The sequence below is a fragment of the Amphibalanus amphitrite genome, unplaced genomic scaffold (assembly GCF_019059575.1).
Source record: "Amphibalanus amphitrite isolate SeventyFive unplaced genomic scaffold, NRLGWU_Aamphi_draft 000239F_arrow, whole genome shotgun sequence".
NCBI lineage: Eukaryota > Metazoa > Arthropoda > Thecostraca > Balanomorpha > Balanidae > Amphibalanus > Amphibalanus amphitrite.
This window is the reverse complement of record NW_024881734.1, coordinates 696,019-723,965: the sequence shown is the minus strand read 5'-3', so window position 1 is coordinate 723,965 and position 27,947 is coordinate 696,019. Positions and strand designations below refer to the sequence as shown.

The 27,947-nt window shown below is 55.5% G+C and overlaps 3 protein-coding genes across 3 annotated transcripts in view; 2 read left to right on the top strand and 1 right to left on the bottom strand.

Annotated features, from left to right (window-relative positions):
• LOC122386080 overlaps positions 1 to 8,756 on the top strand; it is a 48,424-nt gene extending 39,668 nt beyond the window's left edge. Inside the window, 10 exon segments of the mRNA XM_043374881.1 lie at positions 189 to 492; positions 1,051 to 1,188; positions 1,391 to 1,501; positions 1,838 to 1,972; positions 3,166 to 3,336; positions 3,709 to 3,824; positions 4,139 to 4,165; positions 4,168 to 4,307; positions 4,715 to 4,884; positions 8,185 to 8,756. Coding sequence (XP_043230816.1) covers positions 189 to 492; positions 1,051 to 1,188; positions 1,391 to 1,501; positions 1,838 to 1,972; positions 3,166 to 3,336; positions 3,709 to 3,824; positions 4,139 to 4,165; positions 4,168 to 4,307; positions 4,715 to 4,884; positions 8,185 to 8,284 — 1,412 coding nt within the window. The 3' untranslated portion in view covers positions 8,285 to 8,756.
• A 185-nt stretch (positions 8,757 to 8,941) lies between these two features.
• LOC122386053 (serine/arginine repetitive matrix protein 2-like) lies at positions 8,942 to 26,644 on the bottom strand. The gene is made up of 11 exons (XM_043374833.1): positions 25,667 to 26,644; positions 25,226 to 25,364; positions 24,786 to 25,018; positions 24,157 to 24,520; positions 23,712 to 23,825; positions 23,079 to 23,213; positions 16,826 to 16,947; positions 16,129 to 16,580; positions 15,660 to 15,785; positions 15,278 to 15,382; positions 8,942 to 14,878 (listed from the first exon to the last, which is right to left on the bottom strand). Exons 1-11 carry the CDS (start codon positions 26,596 to 26,598, stop codon positions 9,507 to 9,509), a joined length of 8,094 nt encoding a protein of 2,697 aa, XP_043230768.1. The 5' UTR covers positions 26,599 to 26,644; the 3' UTR covers positions 8,942 to 9,506.
• Positions 17,568 to 19,445, top strand: LOC122386055 (angiopoietin-related protein 7-like). Its single transcript, XM_043374834.1, has one exon. The coding sequence runs from the start codon at positions 17,877 to 17,879 to the stop codon at positions 19,323 to 19,325; it is 1,449 nt and encodes a 482-aa protein (XP_043230769.1). The 5' UTR covers positions 17,568 to 17,876; the 3' UTR covers positions 19,326 to 19,445.
• Positions 26,645 to 27,947: the final 1,303 nt, after the last annotated feature.

Genomic DNA, 27,947 nt, shown 5'->3' with positions numbered 1-27,947 from the left:
GGGGTTGCGGCGTGGAGGAGAAGGATTTCAGTATCCTGAGGATAGAAGCACGGAACGGATGCCGTCCCACTTAGTTTGGTTTTGTGTTCTTCCAGACATTGACACACTCCACCTCCCAACAGATTGGTGTCAGCCCGGCCAGTTTCGTCGCACTTGCTCCTTGAGACTGACACCCCTCTCCTCCCCAGACTGGTGTCAGCCCGGCCAGTTCATCTGCCCGGGCGCCAAGCGGTGTGTACCGGCCGAGACTGTCTGTGACGGCGAGTACGACTGTCCGGACGGCGCCGACGAACACCAGTGTGTCACACTGGCCACGAGCAGGGCGACCGCCGACCAGCGCCGCTACCAGTCCGCCGGATACCTGATGGTGCGCCGCCGCGGCCAGTGGGGACCGCTCTGTGTCGACGATTTCGACGCGCTCGTGCGTCGCACCGGCACGGACTGGAGTGTCCAGGAGCTGGGGAAGGCCGTCTGCAACGCTCTCACCTACAAGTAAGTAGGTGAGTTAGGTGTGTGGTAGGCTAGGTAGGTGTAGATACATTCAGTACGGTAACAAGGTAAGCGTATGTAAATGTATTCCAGCTAGACGTAAGCCTCATGCGAAAAACGATGCGTCGTAAATTATTGCGAGCTGAATGTAACTACAGTCAGTAACCGAAGATTAGGGCAGTGGGTTAGCGTGCTAGTTAAACAGGTTGCAAAGTATAAGCAATTATAATGAAGAAGAGCCACTGCTTACCCAATTAGCGGCAAGGTACCGGGTCGTGTAAGCATGAACCGTGATAAACCTTAATTAGAAGAAAGCGAAGTGGCTAATGATGGGAACTGACATGTCAATCGTTTACTAAAGCTAACTGTGAATATTTGCACAGGGATTGATGGTATAGGACTGCATCGCCTTGCAGTTCCCGTAAACTTTGAGCGCTGAAATAGAATATTGTCTGGCTTACCGACACCGTAAGGACTAGCTGTCTTGATCAAACTACCTCGAGATCAATAGCCCATGCATTCTCGATCACCATTTAATAACCACGTCGCCTGTTTTCGCAGTGAGACCACGGGCGTGTTCCGTACGGACTCGGCTCCATCATCCACCCGGAGACGGTCCCGCCGGCAGCGAGAGCGACGGGACGATCCGTTCTACCGACTGGTGCTCTCAGAGGATGCGCCGCGCAACACCTCAGACAGGTACGGACATAGCTATTCCAAAATCTATTTAGGTAACTCAAAACTTGTGAAATAACCAACTTCCAATGTATTTGTGGTTTAATCGATAACCTTCATAAAAAAGGTCCTGGAAGTAAACACCATTATGGTCCTGCCAACCGCTGCAGTCACGGTACACACGCCTATTTGCAGATATTTACCGTCACACGTCTGTCTGTTACAGCACGAGCCTGGTGTTTGAGGAGGCCACCTGCCCCCGTCAGACGGCAGTACACATCAGTTGTGACAGTCTCAAGTGCGGCCTGAGACCGCGCGTCAAACAGCGACGAGCACGGTACGTTTGACGCTCTGATACATCGCCAGGATATAAAGCTATAAACCCTATATGAATGAAGATTTGAGGCCACAATTAAATTTTAATCGTATTTTTTTACCCGATGCCCAATGTGTCGCCTTCCCAACCTGCTGGGGCGGACTAAAACAGATGTTTGGTATAAGACTATTGCAGTTGGCTTTTCTTAATAATGATTTTCTTCTTATGCATAGTTGAATAGTTTATCCACGTAAAATGTCTGTGATCTTCGCCGACCATCGAGCCATTCTGATCAGCTCGTAGTGTGCTAACCCAAATTTCTCCCAGTAGTTATGACCGGCCACCCCATGTTGACAGGATCGTGGGTGGCACCAACTCGAGCCCAGGCGCCTGGCCGTGGCAGGCGGCAATGTATAGGGACGGGGAGTACCAGTGCGGCGCCACACTCATCTCAGACAGGTGGCTGCTCTCCGCCGGTCACTGCTATCTCAGGTGAGAGGGGTGGCGCAGAGAGGGTGAGAGGTGTGGTACAGAGGGTGAGAGGGGTGCTGCAGACGGTGAGAAGGGCGCTACGGAGAGTGAGAGGGTTGCTGTGGCCTGTGTGGGAGCACAATCATTCCAGATAGGTGGCTGCCCTCAGCCGGTCACTGTTATCTCAGGTAAGAGGAGTGGTGCAAAGAGGGTGAGAGGGTGCTACGGACTGTGAGATGGGATGCTGTGGCCTGTGTGGGACCACAATCATCCCAGATAGGTGGCTGCTCTCAGGTGGTGGTGGACCAATGGCTGCTCTCCGCTGGCCACTGCTATCTCAGGCGAGCAGCCACGAGAAGCTGGGATGTCACGTGATTGGGCCGAGAAGACGAGATGGGCAGGTGTTCAGGTCACGTGATGTGGCTGTTTTTAGGAGTGATTTGTGTAAATGTCATCGGTGTGATGCTTAGCTAGATGAAGCAACGTACGCTACAGGTTTGCAGTTGTTGTGGCTGGAGATACATACTCAGATTACGTAACATCTGAAACAAATCGGGTAGAACGAGCGACCCAACGCAAAGAACTGCGAAGGCGACTGCTATAAGACGTATCGCTGGATTTATGTCCGGATAAGCTAGATACAAGTCAGGATAATTGACAAAGATCGTTCACCAGTCGAGTCAGTGACCGTTTACGCAGTTTGCGCTGCATATTCAGCCCTGTTTGGTATTAATCCGTCATCTGGTGACTGGCTGGACAGGTCGGGCCGGTTTGGGAAGGGTATAAACGCACCGTGACCGGCAGCATTCCCTCTAAAGTCGCCGGGAGGTCAGCGAAACCGGAAAGGAATACCTGGCGCCGGTCCGACTGGACACTGACCTTGGTCTTGACCGGCTGCGGGCCGATACTGAACTCTATTGAACTCTGCAGCTGAGCTGGAGATCGATCTTACCAGTTCTGGCCACGTCTGATGGCGGCTTAAGTTAACAATTTATTGAGCAATCTTGGTAATTGTTGTCCACATGTCAACGGCATGTCTTTACTTAGCTAACAACTAGTGTCTTGCACAAACGCAGCATATCTTGTTTGATCCCTGTTTCTCAGGGGTCAAATAAGGTTTTCTATTTCTCAGGTCCAGGGTCCCACTGGCGTACCCCGACCTCTGTTGACCCCTGTGAACCCGAACCAACCCTGACTCCCTCCCCTCCCCACAGGTCGGCCACCAACCACTGGGTGGCCCGACTGGGCGCGTACCGGCGCGGCAGCACCCTACTATCGCCGTTCGAATCACTTCACCAGGTGTCCCACATCATCGTCCACCCAGACTATGAGGATGTTGGATATGTCAACGACATCGCGCTGCTCCGGCTGGCCGACTCGGTCAGGTGAGCTGATAGTCGGCGTCAGTTGAGGTGATAGCGGGGTTAGTAGAGACGGCTCCGGGCTGATAACAGCTAGAGGGTCAAATAGTGAAGCTGTTCAGAAACTGCTAAATATTGTTTGAAGTTTGTTGACTTCTGTAGAGAGAACCCGTTCTCATTTCTCTGTACAGGGAAGATAGCGGTGCTGGTTACTGGTGTGTAGAAAACATTTGCCGCTTCTGCCATCATGCTGCAGGCTGCTAATTTCATCGAATGATAGAGTAAAGCATCCTTCTATTCCATGAAGTCTTCCCCGTGACCCATGGTTAGCCACTTCACAACCACCTCCATTGGTAACACTTTCCGTCCCGCCCCCATCGTCTGCCCCTGTTCCAGTATGAGCGACTTTGTGCGCCCCGTGTGCCTGCCGCCGCGCCGCAACGAGGTCACTGAGGGCGCCATCTGCTCAGTGATCGGCTGGGGACAGCTGTTCGAGTCCGGCAGGATATTCCGTGAGTTACTGAAGGCACCGGAGCTTGTGGGACTGACGATCGCGGAGGCAAGTGGGCAAACAAGTCGTTAACCTATGTATTTTATGGGAATGAGTTTATGGGAAGGAACGAGGTTTTCAAACATGTCTTTGAATGATGACTTTTCTAACTTGAATATAAAAAGATTTAATTAAAGGTTAAAGATTTGGGCGAGAGATTTAATCATCCAACTGTGGTTGGGCAAATTATGACCGTCCTTGCACGAGTAGCGTGCATTTACGGTGGAATGGCCGCTCATTGGTTCATCATTTGACCGCTGGATGTCCATGCCACAGCCGACACCCTCCAAGAGGTGGAGCTGCCCTCATCACCTCCCAGCAGTGCAAGAAGCGCACCTCCCGTCTGCCGCTGTACAAAATTACCGACGATATGTTCTGTGCGGGGTACGACCGCGGCGGCCGCGACGCCTGCCTGGGCGACAGCGGCGGACCACTCATGTGTCAGGTCAGTGAGATACGTGTGTCTGTTCATGTGTCAGATCCATGACCTGGCACACAAACAGTTTCCTGTTTGTGTGCCAGGTTGGTGACGGTGAACTTAAGCTAGACGCCTAGACGGCTGTTTATTTGTGTATCAATTCGGCGAGAGCTTTCTGTCCCCGTGTGGGGTCAGTTAGCATATTCATTTGTGGATTGTTATTCAACCACTCGTGTCACCGCTCGTGTCACCTGTGTCACATATTCCATCTGTGTTACCCATGCCACATGTGCCACCTGTGGGCTGTACCGAGTGACATTTACTGACCGAGCAGCCGACCAGAGGTCTCCCATGCCATCTTTGTCACCCGTGTCACTTTTGTCACCTCCTGTGTTACCCTTGATCGCCATCTGACCCTCGTCTGTGTGTCACAGGAGCCATCCGGCGAGTGGACGCTGACCGGTATCACCAGTAACGGGTACGGCTGCGCGCGCGCCCTCCGGCCCGGCGTCTACACCAAGGTGGCTAACTACGTCGACTGGATCGAGCGGATCACCACGGGACCGCTGCCGCGCGCCCGACGCACCCGCTGCCGGGGTCACAGGTCAGTAGGGACGGTCACAGGTCAGTGATAGCCGGTGTACGGGTCAGTGGCCCTAACAGCGGGGCGGATCGACCTCGACCACAAAACACTTCAGAGAAGTTAAAGGTCAGGTTCAATGTTTAGCAGTTCGATGGAAAACGGCACCTAGTCGCAGACGTGCATTCAAGACAAGTCGTGTTGACTGACGTTCAATAATAGTGTCAAACCTTTGTCCACACAAACACTTGGTACAATAAAGCATTGTCTGCTATGGGGCCATCGGTATTACATCGACCGTAATGAATTTAAGAGGCTTAGTTGTTTGTTTTTCTCGGTGTTTGTACGTAATTTGTAATCATCGACGTCTATTTGCATGTCCTGCAGGAATGTCCGAGCTATTTCAGCCGTTTGTATGTTACTGTCTGTGTTGTTCTGCCGTAGCCACTAGCCACAATGTTTGGTCACGACTGATCATCTCATTTTGCCGTATTGAACCGATAGTTATGGTTGTAAACAGCAGGTGATCAATGTTTACGAAATGTCAGACCATCACCTAATATGCAAATTACAAAGGAAAACAACTCTTGCACTGCAGCCTATGTGTGCATTGAGATGTTGTTTCGTTTCACTGGTTTTCCGATGAGCAAAATTATCGCCAACATTATCGCCAGCACCGAGGTACACGTAACCGTCTAATGTCTGTCTCGGTCAGGTCAACACAGAACACCAATAGCATACCAGTCAATAGGACGGTGCGGACCGCTATGGTGCCCTCTTTCCCGCACACGCTCCCCTGCCGTTCGGCACGCGGGGCGCGCTGGTGCAGTCTTTGATCGGCCCGTCACAACCCGGAGTTTCCGATGAAAGGAAGGTTTGTTTAGCGATGTAGGGCGTAACGGCGCCCCCGCCACACGGGGCAGGCGTCACCAATGGACCAATGCCGCCATTATTGAGGCGATGTCCAGCGCCAAGGCGGCAACTAAAACGCATCGCTCACCGCAAAAGTTCACAGACACAAGCAAATACCCAAAGGTCGCACTGAACACTCGAGCGGTGCACGTTTGGATCCAGTTGGGAGTTGGTGTTCCTAGCTTCGCTCGGCACCAGTGGTGTCTGCCAGGCCCGAACGACCTGGGCGACCTTCTGTGGTCGAAGGGCACCTCTGCTCACTCCGTGTGGGTGTCACAGATCGTCGCGCTGATCCAGTCATGCTTGTAACTCCCGCCGCGGCGGCCCGAGAGGGCCCCGCCCGCCGACCGCCTTTCCAAGACGGTCCTCGGCAGACGCTGTACCAGTTCCTTGAGCACAGCACGATCCACGGTCTGGCGCAGCTGCGCCGCGGCGGTCGGTGGCACCGGCTGCTATGGACGGTGCTCACTCTCTGCTGCGCCGGCCTGCTGATCAGAGCTACTGTGTCCCTGACGTCGATTGTGCTGGTCGAGCGGCGCGCCTCGTCGGCAGTACAGCTGGTGAGCCCTCGCAGCCTGCCGGTGCCCGCCGTCACCGTGTGTGACGCCGGAGTGTTCAGTGGCAGCGCGGCCCGGCGGCTCGGCGTCGGCCCCGAGCTGGCCGGCTATGTGGCCAACACGGTGGGCGGCGTGGTGGGAACGATTGGGGACGGCAACTCGGTCGGACCGGTGCCGCTGCTGGAGGAGCAGTACCAGCAGCTGCTGAACCGCACGGGGCTCGGCATTCAGGCCGTATTCGACGCGCTCTCACCATACTGCGAGAGTCTGGTGTTGGAGTGCGGTAACGGCCCGGTGCGCACCCTGAACGGCTCCGAGTGCTGCAGACGCCTGCTGAGGCCCGTCTACACCATGCTGGGCCGCTGCTGGACCAGCTACGACGTGGACATCCGTCAGAGTTTCGGCGGCGTCTACTTCGGCCTGACGCTGAAACTGACGCCTCTGGCAGAGTCGGAGCGGGCGGATATCGCCGGCAGCGGTCTGATCAGTCGGTACCACGGCGTGCCGGGCGCGCGGCTCGTGGTCACCAACCACTACACTCCGCCGAGCCTGCTGACGGCCAAGGGTGGCGTGGGTGCCGAGCGCGGACGGCACGTCCAGCTGGAGGTGTGGAAGGAGGAGCACGACCTCACCGCCGAGCGCACCTCGCTGCTGGGCGGCCGGCCTGACTGCGTGGCCGTGCCGCGGGAGGCGCCGGGCGGTAGCTCCGTGCCCGTGGCCGGAGCCGACAGTTGTACCGTGCATGCGCTCCGGCAGCTGTACCGGCACCACTGCGGCTGCCGGCATCTGGGACTCGACTGGCCGCCGGCGCCCCACCCGAGCAGACTGGCTGATCCGTTCCATGCCACGGCGAGTACGTCTAGCACGGCCGATACCGCCAGTACAGCAGCCACGGCTCCACCGTCCAACGAGGAGCCGGAAGATCGCTCTCTGCCGATCTGCTCTCCACTGCAGACCCTGACCTGCTGCGGCAGGCTGGTTGCAGAGCTTGTCGTAAACGTCTCCTCCGGCCAGCTGCCGTGCGCCCAGCCCTGTGTCGCCGATGATGTGCGCGTGTACGCCAGCCAGGAGCCGAGGCCCGATACAAACTACACCACCGTCTACGTGTACTTCACCCAGATCACGTTCACGCGTTTCATTGCCGTGGTCCCAGGCGTGCTAGAGTGGGCTCGTGACCTGGGCGGAGTGGCCGGCCTCTGTCTCGGTATGAGTCTGCTCAGTTTGGGTGAGGTGGTACTGATGGTGGTTGAGTGCTCGGCGGCGCTGCTGAGGACGGCGGTAGAGAGACTTCGGCGGCACCAGCGGCGCGTCCAGGCAGAACACGAGGCGGAGTCACTGCCTACAGTAGAGAAACTGACAGAGCAGAACCACTGGCAGCACCAACAGGATCACCACCCCCACCAACAGCAGCATCACCAGCTGCATGAGCCACGGCGGCCGAATGTCCGCGCGGTCTCGGCTGGTGTAGTGGTGCGAGTCAGTCCGGTTCCCACGGACACCTACAACCAGCCACCTCACGTGGTGAAAAGCGCCCCGTTCTAGCCGGTCGGGATTGCGCTCTCTTTCGCCGCCACGTAAGGTGTAAGTGACTTCCACAACTGCACGATGGAATATGATAAACGTGACTCAATTCATTTGCTTGCGCTTCATGTAAACGGCCGTAAGTCCTAATGGGAATTCACCCTCGCACGTTAACAGCTCGGCACCTAGCGCTGCTAAGTTCAGAAAACTGGACTTAATCATTACTTCAACCTGCATTCCCGATTGTGTCGCCCCGAAACGCAGTCTGTCGTCTCGAAGGGTACTTACTGTTTCGAGCTTCGTGCACTGACTGACGCCCCTTCCTCCCACCCAGGTGTCCTCTGGGCCGCTGTCTGAAGCGGGACAGCGTCTGTGACGGCGTGGTGGACTGCGCTGACGGCAGCGACGAACGACAGTGCTCCTCCGCCGCGTAACGCCCGCCCGGCCGGCGCGGGCATAACGAACTGTGACGCACCGGCAGCAAATACCGTGATAGTGAGACAATGTTGTTTTGTTCCTGCGCGTTATCCTTGTATCCCGTGCCTTGGCGGCTGGCGTATCGGTCGCCCGTCGGAGGCGACTGTGTAACTTGTAGCGGCGTGAGACGAGTGATGGCAAGCGTTCTGTGATTAATGCGAGTCTTGCCACGTGCGCCATGACTTGTGTAGCCGAGATGGCGTCTGCCTCGCGCCGTGTGTATTGGTATGTGTGTGTGTGTGTGTGTGTGGGAGCGAGTGGACGCACGCGACTATCAGCGACTAGGGACTGCATCTGAGACGATCTCGCCCGCGGTGCGGCGCCGCTGCTGGCAGGAGCGGTGGCGCCGCTGTTGTTATACTCAGATATACATTGTTATTTATGTGGAAGGGCATCCCGGATATGTGTGATATGGAATGCCGCCGCGGTGGAGACATGAGCGAATATACATATGAGCTGGATGATTGGCCGCCGAGTTCAGGAGTTGGAGATCGAGATCAGGAGTGGAGATCATTCATTCAGGAGTTGGTCCACGGACTGATAAATGGGAATGACGATCTTGGGTATATCACATTCCCACTCGAGAGCATTTCCCAACGTACCGCAAAGATAACTTGAAACTGATAATGTATTTGGCTTCCTCAGTACACACGCATAGAAAACTACCAGTCGTCACCACATGTCAACGCACTCTATAAACATGCTAAGTCACTGGATCATCACTGCACGGCCGCGCAGACCGCCTAGAACGGGGCAAACAGCTCACTTTGGCAGTTTGAGGCGGACACACGCAGACGGCAGGGCCGGCGTGCAAAGTACTGATGCGACCCAGCGACGCACCATCTCAAGGCTATTACGAAAGAAGACGGATAATAGCAATGCATAACAATGCAACTCATTAGATACAGCCTGAAACAGAATAATACTTTTCAACTAATTTCCGAAGATAGCCATTTGATCAGTCCACAAAAAAGCGTTCTGTCTGCCAAAACCAATTCAGTTCGCTTCATTGCCCTATAATTATAAGAAATGAATGGGTGGAAGCCAACGCCTAACGTCATGACATGCATTCTATGGTACCCCCACACACCGCGAACACCCCACCTGAAAGTCCAGAGTCCTCAGGTCCTACACGAACCATCATCCGACCACATCAGCCCCCTCCCCCGTGACCTCAGGTCAGTGGTGCAGCGCCCGGCGCACGCGTTTCGCCGGCCGCACCTGCGCCATAATCGGCGACGAGGTCAGGTTAATCAGACTGAGCGCCGTCGGCGGCGTGAAGGTTTTCTTACTGCTCGAGCCGGCGGCCCGGCCCGCCAGCGGCGTCAGCGGGCTCACCACCAGGGCGTTCACCTCGTCCAGACCCAGGCCCATGTCCTGGACCCGGTTCCGTGTGAGGCGCTGCCGCGGCGGAGTACGCAGCGGCAGTGAGGACGGCAGGTGCGGCTGCCACCGAGACGGCTGGACGGGAGCCGGCAGGTCCACTGGGGGTTCTGTCGGCGCGCCCGCCGCCGCGGCGGAGGTATGGGAGGCATGGGACGCCTGGCCGTCTCGCCGGGACCGTATCCCACCGCGGGAGTGTCCCTCACTCGGCTCCTCCGGTGGGGAGGTCCTGGCCTCCCCCATCAGCTGGAACACGGCCTCGTCGTCCTCGGAGAACTCGGCATAGCTCACCTCCTTCCTCTTGCCGCGCGTCGATGGCGTCAGCGACGGCGACGACGCGGACCCGTCGGCACCGACAGTCTCCGCGCCGGCCGGCAGCGCGAGCGGCTCCGGTCGCGGCCGCTTACTCTTCTTTTCCTTCCTTGCTTCGTCACGACTGTCTCCAGCGATAAGATGGTTTTCCGTCATCTTGTTTTCCAGAACCGTCAATGCCCGTTCTTCTCCGTTGGTAGTCGGCGTGTCTCTCAGTTTCTGCCGAGCCGAAGTGACTGTGTATCTCGGCCTTTTCTTGATCTTGAGGCCATCCGGGAACGATTCTACCAGCTCCTTTTCCGGCCATTTCCTCGTCTGCGAGTCGTGTCGCTCGATCTTCATTTCAAGCGGCGGTCCGTCGCTCGATTCGTCGTCATTCGGCCTTTTCCTCGTCTGCGAGTCATGACGCTCGATCTTCAATTCCAGTGGCGGACCGTCGCTCGATTCGTCATCAGAATCGCACAGCGTCAACCGTTTCCGTTTTGCCGACGCCGGCGTGAGCGGTTCAGAGCCTCGCGACGCCGCCATTCCTGCCAGCTCGGGAATATCCTTGATTAGCGGAGTCGCGCTTCCCGACTCCCTGCCACCCTGACGGTTCGACCCCGGAGTGCTCTCCACCCTCCGCTCGCCTTCAGGGGACTCTCGACCACCCGGTCGTATGAGATCTCTCAATGTCTGCCGCCTCACCAGTTCCAGACGAGCCGCCAGCTCGGCGGCCGCATCGCCTCTCGACACTCCATCGCTCCGTCGACGCCCCCCACCCTCCGTAGCACCGTCCGCCTCCTCAGTCGAGCCCGTTCGGGACGCGGATCCTGCTCCGGCCGAGGTCGCCGTAGATCGCGATTTCTTCGATTTAACGCGGCGACACGATGCTCCTGCGGTCGGCTTAACGCGAGTGACCGCCTCATCTTGGCCCAGCTCACTGGCTGGGTTTGACAGGCGAGAGTTGTGTTCCACGCTAGAACCAGAATCGGCGGGCCGTGGCTCCAAAACACGCTTCTTGATTTTCTTCGAACAGTTGCGGGGTTGTGACCTTGACACGGGGCTCTGTGAGAGTCTTGTTGTGCGTTTGGACTGTGACGGAGTAGACCGACTTGCGTTGGGACTTGCGGACCACATGCGTTCATCACTCGAAGAAATCCCGTCCCGTTCGTTTACAAAAACAGCATCGCTGTCTTCTTGGCCTGAATCCGGGGAATCCAGACATTTGAAGCGGGACGGGCTCTGGCTCGCTGTTGACGATACAGATGAGGCTGTCAGCCGGAACCTCATCCTGATCGAAGGACTGTCCCTATTCGAATTGGGGGACAATTTTCGCGCACTGAGGGCGGTCACTTGCCACGTATCCGTTGGCTCTTTGGAAGGGGTGACATTGATCAGAGAGCCATTACGTCGGGGGATGGGGGTCTCAGGGAGTGGCGTGCCAGCTAGTCGGCCGGTATCAGAGGAGGTGCGGCTGTCCTCGTTCGGCTCATTGACTAGCCGAGACGCTGCGGGTTTCTCCTGACGGCTCTCTTCACCGGCACGCTCAGAATCCACCGACCGCGCCGCGTCGGATGTGAGTTGTGAGTCACTCAGACGAGCGCGCTTCCTTCTCCGCCCGGCCTTACGCCGTGAGCACGTACTCGCAACGTCGGCCGACGTCCTGGCAGCACCGGCACCTCGCTTAGCCTCGTCTCCACCAACCAAAGAGCCGTCACCATGACCTCCCGCTGGCGGTGTAGCGTTCTCTGGCAGAGCCCGGCCACTCCGCAGCTGCCTGACGCCCCTCTGTGTGTCCTCCCCGTCCTCCCGCTGCGAGTCCTCCGTCTGAGGACCCGATGAGGACACCTCAGAGCGGGCCCTCTTCTTCCTCCGGCCCGGCCGCTCCGGTGAGGACGTAGAGCTCGTGGTTTCATTCTCAGATGCGGTTCTAGACGCTGTAGATCGGTCTGACCGCTCGGGTGCCTCTGCTGACTGACACTCAGCTTTCAGTAGAGCTGCGTCCGCCGTCGCGCCGTCCTCCGCGCCTGAGAGCGAGAGATGATTCAGCTCACCGTCGACCCGCTCCGACTGATCAAACCCACCGCTTGACTGGCAGCTAAGATTGGCCGCCAGGCGGCCATCATAATCCGCCGGGGCGGCTCCACTAGAAGCTGTGCTGTTCCATACGCTGTCAGTCATGATACTGATCATGCTCAGACTTTCCCCGATACCACCTCTGGACCCTGAGTTGTCCTTTCCGCCCGTGGAAGACGCCACAAATGACTCTCCCGACTCCCTGACGCCGAGACTCGTCTGGTTTCGGGTGGCATCACTTACTACCGTGTCACCGAGGCGACAGCTGTCAAAGCTCTCTCCCTGAACGGCTGCTGTGCTCTCTGACAACACCCACTGGTCGCCAGCGCTTGCAGACCGGCGCACCTGAACGTCAGCACCGTGTTCGTACAGCGGCGCCGCACGGGCGGCCAGTACCTCTGACAGGCTGTGTCGCAGCGCCCGACTCCGAGAGTACCGCAGGGCCCGAGACGGCGGCCTGGAGGTCCGGCGGGGGCCGGGGCGGGCGGCTGTAGACGGCGGCCACCGCAGTGGACTCAGCAGCACATAGCACGGCCGCACGCGAGGGTCCGACTGTACCACCGTCTCTGCCGCCTCAGACCCCACCGCTTCAGCCGCTGCTGTCTCCATCGCCGTCTCTGCCACTGCCTCTGCCAACGAATCAGCCGCCGGCAGCGCTGCGCTCGTCTCAGCCATCAATACCGGCGTCCCGTGCTGTCCCGCCAACGCTCCGAAATCGATACCCTCGGCAGCCGCCTCCAGTTCAGCAATATCCGTCAAACAGAGATCCGGCACCGAATGCATGGTCGACTCAGCCGTGTTCTCCAGGTACGACTCCATCACAGACACGAACTCTGCTGTAGACATGGCCGAAGTAGGCGATTCTATCGGCTCGTCGAGCAGATCGAGTATACCGGTGATGTCAATCTTGACCGGTGACTCCTCTCCCGAGTCGGTGGCCATTCTGGGCGGGGAGAAGTGCGAGGTGTTCTCCCATGGCGCCGCCACAGCTCCGACCCGTGCTGGTGCGATGGTGGGTGTGGACGTGGCGCCCACCGGGGGCCCGAACCGAGCGAGCAGTGCGGCGCCCAGACCGTCTCCAGCCGGACCTATGTCGGGAGACACCGAGCGTTGTCGCGGCGGCGGCGCATCCTTGGCAGGCGAACGGAGCACCAGCTCGGCCCCAGTCTGCAGGTCGGGTTTGACAACGGGCGACTTGTGGGGCGAGCCATCGCCGGGACGAGGCGGTGTCCGCTGGGGAGTCCGGGGCGGTGTTCGAGGCTCCGTCGGTGGCGGGGTTCGAACCTCAGACCGCAGAGACGTCTCAGTTTCAGTCACTGGAGACCTCACAGTTCGACTCTGTGGTGGCGTGTGAGTCTGATGTCGCCGCGGAGAGGTCCTGGTCGGCGTCTGGTGAGCGTCTTTACCCGGACTGCGGGACGGAGTTCGCGGGGGACTGCGGGCCGGGGTTCGCTGCGGAGCACGAGCCGGGGTGCCCAGCCCATCACCAGCCGCGGTGACGAGTGCCGGCGAGTGCCTCCGCAGCCCTCTGGGTGCCGATCCGGAGCGTGACCGAGACCGGCCGCGGGAGATCACCGGGCTGCTCGGCGTCGACTCGGGTTCGTCCTCCACCGGCGGGGGCTCCGGTCGGGACTCCGATTCGCCATCGGGAGCCGGCTTGGTAGGTGTCATCAGCTCGCTTTCGGCCTCTACCGGCTCCATCACTGAACTCTTCGCCACTTCGACTGCTTTTAATGCGGCCCGGGGCGGTGTTCGAACCACTGACGGAGACAGCGACAGCGTCCTCTTAGACGGCGTACCCAGATCTGGTCGGAACCGGGCCACCGGAGACTTGCTCGGAGTACGGAGCTTCCCCGACCGAGGCGGCGTGCCGGGGGCGGCTGCGGTGCAGCGTGGAGAGAGACAAGTTATTGCGACTGAGACACTGCGTCGGGGCGACATGAGGCGGCGATGGGGCGAGTTGAGAGGGCTGAGCACCACTGTGGCCTTTTTCAGGGGTGTTCCCAGAAGTGCCGCGCGAGCCGCCCGATCGGGGGTGCGCTCCGTCGGATCCTCAGCCAGCTCCACCCCCGCTACAGGACTGGAGAGCAGTCCGCTCCCCGACGGACCGGCCGCCTCCGCGCCAGCGCCGGGCGGAGGCGGCGGCGTCGCCCGCTCCGCCTTACTGGGCGTGGTGGAGAACAGTCGCTTCCGCTTGGCGTTGGCGCGCGGGGTCGTCTTGCGTGGAGTGCCGAACAAGTCTGGACTGGAGACGCAGCCGGGTGTCGCCTTCAGGATGCTGCGCGGCGTCCTGCTGCGCGCTGCGCTGCGAGCGCCTCCTTTGGCCGGGGTCAGATCGAACTGCACACGCCGGTTGGGTGTGTCGGGCACTCTGCCGGGCCCATCCCCGTTGCCGCCATCCAGGTCTCCAGGGCCGTCTATGTCCCCGCCGCCCGGGTCTCCGTCTCCGTCTCCGTCTCCGCCGTACGCAGGGCCGTCTCCCTCCGCGCCGTCCGCCGTGACAGCGGGAGGTGAGAGCGAGTCCAGCCCCCAGGCCAGTGAGGAGGCCGACTCAGCGCTCTCAGTGCGGCCGCGCTCGCCGAACAGCCGCGTTATCAGTGGCCGGCAGAGCTGCGGGTCGGCCGGCAGCCGGCTGGCGGCCGTCGGCGCCGGCGCAGACTGCTGCAGCCGCTCGGCCAGCACCGTATGGCGCGCGCGCGCAAAGTGCCGCGAGCCCTCCTCCAAGTTGTAGAAGGAGGCGCGCCGTGTGAGCGTCAGCCGCTGCGAGGCCCGGCGAGGGGTGAGGCCGACGCCGCCGTCTGTGGACACACAAGTAACAAGATGATGATGAATTGTTTTTTTTGGGGGGGGGGGGCACCCGGACTACAGTGGTCATCGGCGCCCATACACAAGCAACAAGGTCATATACGGTAGCCGTATCAAGTTAGACGCATTAGATGACATACTGGTTGTCTGAAAAGCCCACAAGTATGAAAATAGCACGTTTAGACAATGTTAACTCTAGATTTGTCAAACAAAGATAAAAAACGGTACCGGTACGTTAACACAGATAAAGAATATTCTGGTGTGTTCATGATAAGTGCCTAGACGGAAAATGATCAACCTATCACCTGAAGCAAAAATAATAAATGCACACGCCAATCACATCACTCCTCCACCCCGTCTCCGAGACTGTTTCCCAATTCAAAAGCAATTACCTGCTTCCTTGGCCTCTGGGCTCTCCTTTACCACGGCAGTTCCGGAGTCGGTGCGTCGCCGGGTGCGGTTCTTCTGCGCCGGCGTCTCCGGTACGAACGACGAGTCTGGTGACGCAAGAGAGACGTCAGCCGCTGAATATAATACGGGAGTAACATCTCAGCACACGAAGTGCAGAATACAGCTGCTATGAATACACATTTTGTCAATTCATGAAATGATCGTAACGAAGAGATCGTAAATGACCGTACGAGGTGGAGGATGCCGTCTGTAATTTCAATTTGCTAGTCCCCGCAGGTCGGTGCAGTTGCTACTTGCTAGTCAAGCAATCTTCGATGAGACAACTACTACCGCGCCTCGCTCATAGTACTCCTTTGTACTCACTTAGAGAGCGCCGCTGTGGGGAGACGGCAGTGCGCGTAGCACCCTGCTGTGATCGGCGTGGACTGCGGCCCAGAGACTCGAACAGGTTCCGCTTTACTCGGCCTGAGCTCAGCGACCGTTTCTCGCCTGAGGGTGGGGGACGAGTGCTGTTAATATTTGGTTGTCAGGTATGAGGGAAGAGCGGGGCGGAACGGGCTCTTGGCGAAAGAGGGCGATTGGTGTACCGCAAGTCGCAACACAAGACATATGAAAGCCAAAAGCGGCAGCCAAAATTACGGGAAGGAAAACGTCAAGAGTTAGATATAGCAATTACTAAAATGGCGTAGGTAATATGCAGCTTAACCATGACAACGCAAAAGGCATCAAATCAAAATATGCAAGAAAGTGTTATTGACTTTAGCACTGCACACAAGATCGCCAATACACTACCCGCATTCGAGCTTCCAGGGCACACCCTATCTGCTCTCACCAGTTTTGGAGCCGCTGGGAGGCCGTTGTGCGGAGCCGGAGGAGGGACCAGCCCGGGCGGCCGCCGCTGCCGCTCCCCGCGCCGCCGCCGCCGACGCCAGGACCATCGACCGACTGCTGCCGCTGCTGTGGCTAGCGTGGCGTGACAGCTCCTTCGGCTTGGGCACCATGATCTGGCGCTTTTTGGCGGCGTCCAGCAGACTGGGCTGCCGGCTGAGGGCGGCGCTGCGGGCCAGCAGGACGGCCTGGCTGCCGGGGCCGGAGCCGCTCAGCAGACTGCTGACGCTGCCCGGCGGACCGCCGCTGCTGCCCGGCGGACGGCTGCTGGACGGCGGCCGCCAGCTGTCGGGCGGCGCGCGGCTCGGAGAGAGCAGCTGCAGCAGCGCGGCCGGCGGCGGCTGACACAGCTCCTCGTACAGCTCCAGCAGCAGGTCCGGCTGCGTGTGCTGGTAGCTGGTGGACGCGGGACAGCCGTCAGTCGGTGGACAAAGGAGGTGAACACAGGATATAGCTAGGACAGCGGTCAGAGGATATAAAACGGTAGTCAGTCGTCGGACACAAGACACGTCAGACAAAGACTGCCGGCTGGCTGCCGTTCATATCAGTGTCAAACTACACCAAGTCAGTCTATAAGCCTCTATGGGCTAGGAACGCTCTGAGCACTGACCTTTACACCATGGTGAGCGGTGAGCACTGACCTTTCCACCATAGTGAGCTCCATGAACTCGGTCATGGCGGCCGGACTGCCGTGCAGCGAGGTCATCCGCAGCAGGTCCAACAGCTGCTCCTTGTCCTCCTCACTCATCTCACCGCCCAGCACCTGGATAGTGAGCACATCAACACATCGGTAAGCATAGAGCTAATCGCAGATGTCGGCTCATACATCAGTGTAAACGTCAGTGGATAGGTGAACAATGCATATACGGGTCATTACGGACTGCAGAGGACAGTACAGAGACTAGCGCAATGTGCGGTATCAAAGCCAGTAAAAGGGATGAAAAACCAAATAAGCGAGGCTTAACGCCATGCCAGTGAAGATTATTCATAGAATTTCGGGAATGGCATGAGTTGGAACGTGTTTAAACGGATAGCGGAATATTCACCAGTCAGCAAGCCACATAACTGTCACTGTCAATACAAAATAGTAATAAATGCGAAGACATCATGGCCCGCCTTCCTTTCGAAGCGTGCCCAACATCTCTTCGCGATGTGCCCCTTCTACTCCCGTGCTCCCCATGTCAATTGTGACTTCCGCGGTGTTACTGATCAGACAAATAACATCGATTGTTTGGAAAAAATCGTATAATTTTGCGATTACTGCAATTTTCTTGCTTTGCATAAGTTGGAGGGGCGGCAGATGCCTACTGATGTTACAACAAAAGGGGAAGTTTGGAGAAAATTACGATATTGTAAGTGCCCTTATACAGAATATGCGTGATGGGACCAGAAAAATAACAGGCGCTTTAGCGCTTTTAGCATCTGCTTTATTTTGATGTTAACCGACTTGGAAATTAAATCCTAGGTGAAATTAATTAACAACTAATTTCGGAAACATTCAACAGACATTATAAATCAACTCAACACATTTTGTTATTTTGTAATAGCATGGTTTGCCAATCGTTACAAAAAATAACATCAAACTATCCGAAATCTATCTAACGGACGAGCTGAAAAGACATAAGGCGGTTCCTGACTGTTGACTGAAGGATACTAAGGTAACGTAAAAACTATTCGTATTTCGCCACCACAATGTCTGCTGGCTTGTGGCACAGTGGAGGCTTGGTATGTCTGATAGCTCTCATCACCGCACCACTTGACGTGCTAAGCCAGAAAACAGCGAAAACTAATCCTTTGATCGAAATTGACAAAAGATTGCATGAGACAGAGATTCGCACTGAATCTGCTGTGTCAGAACTGCGCAATGTTAATCAGGAAATGGCAACACTTGGTGACCAAGTATCCCAGCTCAGCGACACAATTTCCAAACAACATAGTTGCAATTGTGACGAGCTGACGTCTCTAATAGAATCCACACAGCAGCAATGTAAGTCGAGATTCAAGGAGCTGGCCGGGCAGGTCAAAGAACAGGAGAGTGAAGTTGAAGACAGGCTTAACCAGATGCTCGAGACTCAGCTTCAGGTCGTGGAAAGCAGAATTAACTCCTCTCACAACGAAATGTCCGCTCAAATCACCTCAATAAATAGCATGCTTGAGTCATCAATCCAGGAATTAACATTTCAAGTCAAAACCGTTAGAGGAAAACTTGAGCATTATATTGGGAGGGTACAAAAACAATTGTATGCCCACGAACGCAAACTCAGCTCCAGAATTGATGAGCTGGAATCTGAACTGGAGAAACAGGTTGATCAGCAGAGCGACCGTCCGGACAACGCGTCAGCACTCAACGAGCTGACTTCTCGTCTGGACGAGTTGTTTTCTCGTCTGGACGAGTTATCATCGCGAGTGGACGGGCTGGGTAACAGCTCGGGACCGGCGGCTGAGACTGCGCTGCCGCGCGACTGTAGCGACCTGCCGGCCCACTCACCAAGTGGGGTGTACCGCCTGGCGCTGGGCCTGCCCGGCATCCACAGCCAGCCGGCCGTGCAGGCCTTCTGCGACCTGGAGCGGGACGGCGGCGGGTGGACGGTGATCCAGCGGCGCGCTCTCATCAAGCCGCTGCTGGGGTTCAACCGCGGCTGGGCAGAGTACAAGACGGGCTTCGGCCAGCCGCACGGAGAGTTCTGGTGGGGGCTGGAGAACATGTTCCAGATGACGGGCCCGACAGACCGACAGTACGAGCTGCGGGTGAACCTGGCAGACTCCAAGGGTAACCGGCGCCACGCCATCTACGGCCACTTCAGAGTGGATAACGAGGCCAATGGGTACCGGCTCTCCATCGGCAACTACACCGGCGACGCGGGAGACAGTCTCATGTACCACAATGACTGCATGTTCAGCACCCCAGACAAAGATCAGGACATGGCCAAGAGGATTCATTGCGGCCGCAAATTCCGGACAGGCTGGTGGTACAGAGCCTGCCAGAGCGCCAATCTAAACGGACAGCATCGCTACAACAGACAGACCAAGTACCGGCGCACCACTTGGAACAAATGGCCAGGCGTAAATTACTACATTCCAGAAGTTGAGATGAAGATCAGACCCATAAAAACTACCTTGAGCGAGACAACAGCAAGGTAAAATATCGTCATACTTGCGCGCCGATACCAATGAACAGACATAAAGAAATGAACAACGGTTATTATTTGGTATTAGCACTTCAAACAAAAACTCCTTCCACAAATACATACTTATATCGTTCATGATGTTTCTTTTCCCCCTCTGCGGCAGAAGGAGTCTTCATGATACATCCCCCTAAACGGATCCGCAAGCGATTCCAAAACGGCAGTGTGCTGTCCTTTTTGGAAGTTACACAGTTCACCCTATTATCAGTGAGATATGACTTTATAGAAAGGTAGCAATCAATTTTTTTTCAATAACACCCACCTGAGACTCGAGGTGACTTGTAACACACACCTCCCTAAATTGTCCCTAACAGTGCACAACAGTTGAGCGAAATCGGTCCAGCCCTTCCCGAGACTAAAGAAGCGGACCCCTTACCTACTTGTGCAAGTACAGTCGGTCCACCCCACTTGTGAGACATGACCATGCATCGCCTGGCGAGTGCCCTGTCCACCCACAGTTCAAGTTTCAGCACAATCGGCTCGGTAGCGACTGAATTATTGCTATAATTATTGCTATTATAGTGCAAATCTGTGTTGTTTACTGGTAAGCGCATATTTCAGTGTTATCGAATTCCCCTTGGCGGGCGGTGCATTACAGCCGTTGCAGCCCATGCTGTGATGACTATTGTTAAAAGTTGAATGACCTGTCGGCTTTAAGTCGTCGATCAGCTGAGCTGGGCTGGCAACGATTTGACGATCTGTTATAACAGCGTGATTTGGCGGCGATGCACATGATTCTGCACTCGCCTCGTTCGCCTGTGTGCCTGAGAGAGCGTGTGACTTGTGAGACCGTGTCAAGCCGTGTCACTCGAGGCACAGCCGACAGACTCTTGGAGCTGCCAAGGGTCCGTACAGAGATTGCTCGTCGCTGCTTTGCATTCCGTGCTGTTTCCGCATGGAACAGCAGCAAGTCGGTATCGCGCGACTCGGCGAGCTCGCGGACTTGTACTCGGCGGGCGCAATGATCGCACCACCAGCCAGCCGATATCTGATGTCTCTCATTTTATTTGTACCTATTTCTACTTTTTATTTTTCATACCTACCTTTTATTATTTACCTTAAGTATTTACCTTAAGTAAAGGTCATTAGGTACCCTTTCGAGTAATCAGACCCTTTACTCAAGAGATGCCTCCTCTTCTTCTGACGAAGACGAGTAGGCTGCCATGCTAGGTGAGGCCATACATTGATGGCCACGATGATCATTAGTATGAGAACTTGTAGTTGAACTTTTCAGGGTGGTCCTTCCATTCCTTCCCCAGTCTGTACTTGAACACATTGACATTTGGAGCATCGATGGTAAGGGTTGACAGCTTGTTCCATGTCTGAGTTACTCGTGCCGCAAAGAAGGCTTTTCTGGGTCCCAATTGATGCTGAACTTGAAGTTTTTGATCGTGACCTCGGGTGACACGGCTGAGAGAGTTCTTGAACATGCTGTTGTGACAACACGGGCACTCTCTTTGGAAGTCCACCTTGTCGAAGCCTTTCAATATTTTGAAAGTCTCGATGATGTCCGACCGTTTCCGTCGGAATTCCAGAGTAGGTAAATTAAGGCTCCTGAGGCGATCTGAATATGAAAGGTGAGACAGTCCGTTCACCAGCCTTGTTGCCCGCCGCTGCACCTGTTCGAGTGCATCTTTGTCCTTTTTGAACTTGGGACTCCATATAACAGTTGCATACTCGAGGTGGGGCCTGACAATGCTTTTGTACAAGGCTTTGAAAATGTCGCTGTCAATGTTTGCAAAGGTATGCTTGATTGCACCAAGAATTCTATTGGCCTTGTTAATCTGGTTAGTGACATGTTTTGAGAAGGATAGCTTCATGTCTATAGTGACTCCCAGGTCCTTTTCCTCACAGACTGCTTCAAGGGTATGTTTGCCTCCACCCATAGTTGTCATGGTATACTCACTTCCAGGATTTGTTGGTCCTAGATGCATGACCTTGCACTTGAGTGGATGAAAGATCATCTGCATTGTTTTTGCCCAATCTTGCAAAGAGTTGATGTCCTCTTGCAGATTGTGAAGTTCACCATCGCGCTCGTTGATGACTTGGTAGACCTTGGTATCGTCCGCAAACATAGAGATATGACAATTTAAGAGGTCGGGAACATCACAGACAAACATGGAAAACAAGAGAGGCCCGAGCACTGAGCCTTGCGGCACTCCACTTGTTACATACCCCCAGTCTGAGAGTGATCCATTGACGTTCACTCTTTGCCGCCTGCCTGTTAGAAAACTCCTTATCCACTGATGAGTCTTTGCATTCACCCCTAGAGCCTGGACCTGGGCTAGAAGCCGTTCATGGGGCACAGTGTCGAACGCTTTGGCATAGTCCAGAAACACAACATCCACTGGTAAGCTGTGGCTTAGCGCTTCCGTCCAAATATCAAGAGCTTCCAGTAGGTTGGTGACCGTAGATTTCCCTGTGATGAAACCATGTTGTTGGCGAGCGATAAGATTGTTTGTCTTCAGATGAGCGATGATGTCCTCGCATATGATCCTCTCCAGAATCTTGCATAACATTGATGTCAGTGACACTGGTCGGTAGTTCGCGGGATCACTTTTGTCGCCTTTTTTAAAGATTGGCGTGACGGTGGCCACCTTCCACTGCCGTGGAACTTCTCCAGTTTCAATACTTTTACAGAACAGAGATGTGATGGGTGTCGCAAGTTGGTCAGCAAGTTCGTGCAAAACACGAGGGTGCATGTTGTCGGGGCCTGGCGATTTATCAATCTTCAGTGTTTTCAGCTTGGCATGGACTCGCTGAACAGTTATCGCAACTTGCATCTCTGCCTCCAAAGGCTTTGGAGCTAGCGTTGGGATCGATGACTTGTCTTCCTTTGTGAAAACGCTTGCGTACTGATGATTCAATATATCAGCCTTGTGCTTGTCGTTAGTTGCCAGTTCACCATTAGCACTACGCAAGTCCGAGATACCACATTTTGATTTCCTGCGACGGTTGACGTAGTTCCAAAACACTTTGTGATTTCCTTTGACTTCTTTAGCCAGCTTCGACTCGAATTCCCGCCTTGCTTTCCTGGTCGCGTGGGTAGCTTCATTTCTTGCCTTGACATAACTTTCGTAATCATTACTGTCCTTGGTGTTCAGAAAACGAACCCAAGCGTGATGTTTTTTCTTCACCATTCTAAGAGCACTCCGATTCATCCACAGGGGATTATGAATGTGAATGTGCATGAATGTGAGTACCATTGTAAAATGTGACGCGTAACCGGAAGAGCCACCACGTGGAGTGTTATAAGAATACATGATTGATGATGATTGATCAGATCGATCATATTTCGTTTAAAAATACATGTAACGTTACCAAAACACGGTCGTATGCTTGAGTCATTTTCACGAAAGTGCATTGACTTTTCAATGACATTTTGATTGGATATTAATCACAGAAGAATGTGCTTTCCGAATATGTCTGTTTCATTGCCAAAATACGAAGGTCGCTTCAACCCACAGATTCCGCATGCCAAATTTCACGTAGCCACGCGCCGACAATTTAGGCATGACGGATGGATGGATATGGAGATTGGACAGACATCTTATAAATCACAATATAGATCACACACCAATTCCCACCCATACGCACAGTCGGTCGCCTGATTCTCCACTTTGACGGTAATTAGCGGAACAGTGAAGCAATACGGAATGGTCGGATCCCTGGCATTAACTATGAACCATGGAGACGGGGTTGCACTCACCCAACAGGCCTCCAGCAGGACGACCACCTGGTACTGGTACTCCCGCACGCGGCGCGCCCGGTCGTCGCCGTACAGCTGCGCCACGCGCCGCTTGTCCGGCAGAAAGTGATCCTTCAGCATCAGACGCAGGTGGGACTGAAACACCACAGGGCGGAGAGCGACGAGTGAGCACATATATTGTACAATCAGCAGCTGACGTGTCTGGCTAGCATGAAAACAAATGACAAACGACATGATTCTGAGCCAGCATTTTTAAAATTAGTGCTTTCATGCTCGGACTCTTGCCACATCAGGCAATTGTTCTAGCATTCAAAATAAAATATATTGGCTAAAATGGCCCCAGTTTTGCATCTTAAATGAAGATACTTTTATTATATATATAAAACACTAAATCAATGTGATATTGTCCCGTCAAATCATCCTAAAGGCTGAAACAGACTCTTTCCCCGCGTTCAGGAAATCGCATGCGAGAGCCTATTCAAATACATTATAATTCTTCTCGCATCAATCGCTTGCGGGAGGTGCGTGCGATTGATGCGAGCGTGCTTCCATGTATTTGAATAGGCTCTCGCATGCGATTTCCTGACTGCGGAAAGAGTCTGTTTCAGGCTTAAGACAGTGCGCAGAACTGACCGCGGTGTCGACACCCTCCATGGCTTTGATGTGGAGCAGCAGCGGGTTGATGACCGACTGGACGGCGGCCACCACATCCTGCTCGTGGCCGGCTATGCACCGCTCCTTCATCGCCTGCCGGGTACAGAGGGGCGAGGGTCACCGACCGGCTATACACCGCTCCTTCATTGCCTGCCGGGCACAGAGGGGGTCGGTCCGGGCTACTGTTCCGACCGCCACACACCAATGTCCGGGCCACATACCGCCCTTCTAGCAGTGGTCAGATCAGATCATTGCACGTCTGCCACACACCACCCATTTATGACATTTTGGGGACTGGACGCATCAGTCCGGTTCACTGTGCGGTGTGCAGGCTGCAGCAGCTGACCACCTCACAGTTCCACACAGTTCAGCCTAGCCTAGCCAGCCGGCGGGACCGCCCCGCAGCTCCGTGCGCGCCTCTCACCTGCAGTCTGCCCACCAGCTCGGTCGTGTCGGTCACGCCGCTCACGTCGCGCAGCGCGCGCTGCTGCTGTTCGCGCATGCGCCGCTCCTTCTCCTGGCGGCGCCACGTCTGGCGCTGCTGCTCGGCCGCCTGCTGGCGCTGCCCGCGCCGCTGGCGGACGGCCGTCATCTGCGCGGCGCGCGCCATCATCTGGTGGCCGCGCTGCAGGCCGCCGGGTGCCGCGGCCGCCACCGGCGCCGGGCCAGACGGGGGAGCCGAGCCGGCCGCCGCGGGGACGGCCGAGCTGCTGCTGCCGCGAGCACGACGGTGGCGCAGAGAGCGGGCCAGCAGGGCGTTCAGACCCTCCGGCCACTGCTCGCTGGGGCTGCGACGGCGACAGAGTGCGTTAGTTGGGGTGCAGTGTAACAAACGCGTGAAGGTAGCACAACAGGGAGGTAGATGTGGCAAACCATCTTAGCAGGGATAGCTGGCTATCTAGGAACCATCTAGCACTTATGCTAAGTGCTAACTGATAACTGAATGTGAAAAAATGCCTACATCACCTCAATGTGCTTTCAAGGATAACAAAAACCAAATTAATCACTTCCAAAGCTCATCACCCACCACACTGCACCTCTCTGCCTGCTTACGTGGGCCAGACGTCCTGGTGTTTCGGAGGCGACTCTGACGGTGGCCCTACGAACCACAGCTGCAGCATGTCCGCTACCAGGGGCCGCTCGGACCGCAGCCGGTGGCGCACTGTTTCGGCGTCCTTCCGCGCGCCGGCGCCACCGTCGGTCGGCGGGTCACCCAGTGAGAGCAGAGCTCCGCGGCGGGCGGAGTCGGTGCGCAGCAGACACGGCTGGTCCGACAGACGCACCAGCTGCGGACGGAGGTCACACGTCAGACTCGGGGTCAATGGACAGCGAGAGTGCATGACGAAACACTCAAATCCACAAAAATATGAACCATTATGATTTATGTGAAGACTATTCACTATCAGCTCCCGAAAACTTCAAGGCATTCTATAACTTTTAAGTCACGAGCATATGCTACAATCGACAATTACCCCCGGCCCTACGAATCTCACCAGCAGGGTGCCCGCAGAAAACGTGTCATCGTCCGCCTCAAAAGTCGCCAACTGCACGTGGGACGCATTGTCGACGGCGTCAGTCATCTTGGCAACCACCTCCATTAGAATACACGCGTCGTCCGGCGATGAGAGTAGCCTGTGGAGCAGTGAGATGGCACGGGTTACAGAAGGCTGTATTTAGCATTCAGAACGCTGATCTTTCGGGGATGACGCGAATTTCTCCTCATCTAAACGTCTGTTGCAATCGTTAATCACAGCTACATTTGTAAACACGTCTTATACATAGCATGTGCAACAAATGTCAAAAACTGCATTACTCCAACAAGGAACCACAAACAAATATCAGATAAAGAGACATCTAGTCACTAGATATAGCTTTTAGCAACATAAGTGTTCGAAGACAAGTCCAGTCCACCAGTCACCCCTGTCCCGCCTCACCTGAGCAGTGTCCGATCGGAGGACGAGGCATCCGCCTTGGCCCCGGGTTTGACCGTCACTCGAGCCGTGTGCTCGGTGGGACCCATCCTCCACCGGACCCGGAGGCCCTCTCCCTCCGCCGCCGCCTTCCCGTCGCCCGGCCCGACCTCCGGCGCCGGCTCAGCGGCCGGCTCGGGTCCACAGAGCTCCAGCAGCGTCTCCAGCCGCGTTAGGACGCCGCCGGTGGCCTCTGCCAGCGCCGAGAACGCCCGCTGTACGAGTGGGTCGGGCTCGGCAGCCGTTTGAAGGCCCGCCGTGTCCAGCACGTGCAGCCGCACGCGGCACTGTTCACACAGCAGTCGGCGGAACGAGTCGCTGAGCACGGCAGCCGTGAGCCGGGCGGGCAGCTCATCGGGCGCCGCGCCGCCGGCGAACCGGTGTGCCGCCTCCTCCGCCGCCGGCAGCGCGGCCACCAAGTACACGGCGTTACCAGAGTCATCGGCCGGGGCCGCAGCGGCGCCGCGCCGCCGCCGGGGCCGCTTCACAGGCGAGTCGACGTCGGCACGCTCCCACTGGAAGTCGCTAAGCACCTCGTGCAGGGCGCGCGTCAGCGCCTGGCCGGGCGGTGCAGCGCCGGGGTCGGCAGCCCGGCGCGGCGAGCCGGTGCGCCGCCGCTCGAGTGCGCCCGCCAGCGAGTTTTCCAGCGCCTCGAACGCATCCAGCGTGAAGTCGACAAACCCGGATCGGTCCGTGCCCGGCTTGTAGCGCGCCGAGTCGAACAGTCGGAAGCCGAAGCGCAGGCCGCCGTCCTTCTCCAGGCAGTTGGCCAGTCCGAGCAGCAGACGGAGTGTGGCGCGCTGCAGGGAGCGCAGCCGCCACTCGAACGCCGCATCGCCGGGCGCGTCCCAGCCCAGACAGTGCAGGTCAAACAGCAGCACCACCTGTTTCCGCATCGCGGCTAACACTTGGCAGCCATGTTACCAGGGTGGGTGCTGACGGCCCCAAGAGCTGGGCAAACACTGCAAAGTAGAGAAGACTCATTGAAGGCAGAGTGGTAGTGATAACGTCACCGCCGTCGCTGCTATGAAGCCATACAAATAAGCGTTTATATAACACTACATCCCACGACACAATAACTAGATAAGTGTCTGCAGTTCTGTCAATACTTGTACTTAATGTTGCAGTACCTACTCAGGCTCAATGATTTGCAGGCTCAATGCATTGCACCTTTCCCACTGTCACTGGGCAGTGTGTGAGTAGTGATAAAAATGTTTCTTTTACAGGCAGAGACATTTAAGATTCACCTGGTAAAACAATAAATTTGGATTTAAATTAATTGATAAAAGTGATCATGTATAACAGGCAAGCTAGCTAAAGCTAACAGACATGAAACATGCTTTTGTTTAATATTTCTATAAATATGAACTTGTTTTTCTAGCATTAATAAATGGACTTTGATCTGGATATAACAACACACACTCTAGCAAGTAGCAACATTGACATTTAAACCCAAAAATGAAAAAATGCTAGATGAATTGTAGATATATAAAACTGAAAAAGGCAAAACAGTTATGTTCAATGTCAAGTTCTAGTGACAAGCTATATATCTTTTAGTTCCTTACTTTAACTGTTCTCTTCCCTGTGCAAGCAGTGACAAAATTGACTTTTCTGTTGGATCAGTGTTGTTAAGACATGCTTTAAACAATTATATTTCTAATGAATGCATATTAACCCGCGCCCTGCTGGGGGGGGGGGTGTTTGAACACCCCCCCTTGTGGTTTTTCGCGAATATCTCAAAAACGGCGGCGCGGAGCGCCGCCGTTTTTGGTACACCTTATCATACATCAATTCTACACATGTTGTGAAAATCTCAGACCAAGGTCATTCAAGGTCAGGTCACCAAGTCACTTGAAGTGACCTCACCTCATAAAAACTTTCAATGTCTGTCATAGCTACACCGAGTGACCGATCGCTTTGAAACTTTCAGCGATTGCTAAGAGCAATAGCATGTACAAAATGTATATCTCAGAATTTTGATATCGATGACCTAAGGTCAGGTCAATTTTGCGACCTCCCCAGTCCCCATTATAAGTCAATGGGAGAAAATTGAAATGCGCCTCTTTTGGATGAAAGACATTATAAACACTCCCAAACACCGAATTACAAGTGGTTTAGACACACTGAACTTGAAAATGGTGTCCGTGACCCTTGTTTATGCCCTGAGGTCATCTTAGGTCACAAATAGTACCTATCTAACAGTTTTTCGCAAATAACTTTTGATAGAGGCATGCTAGAGCGATGA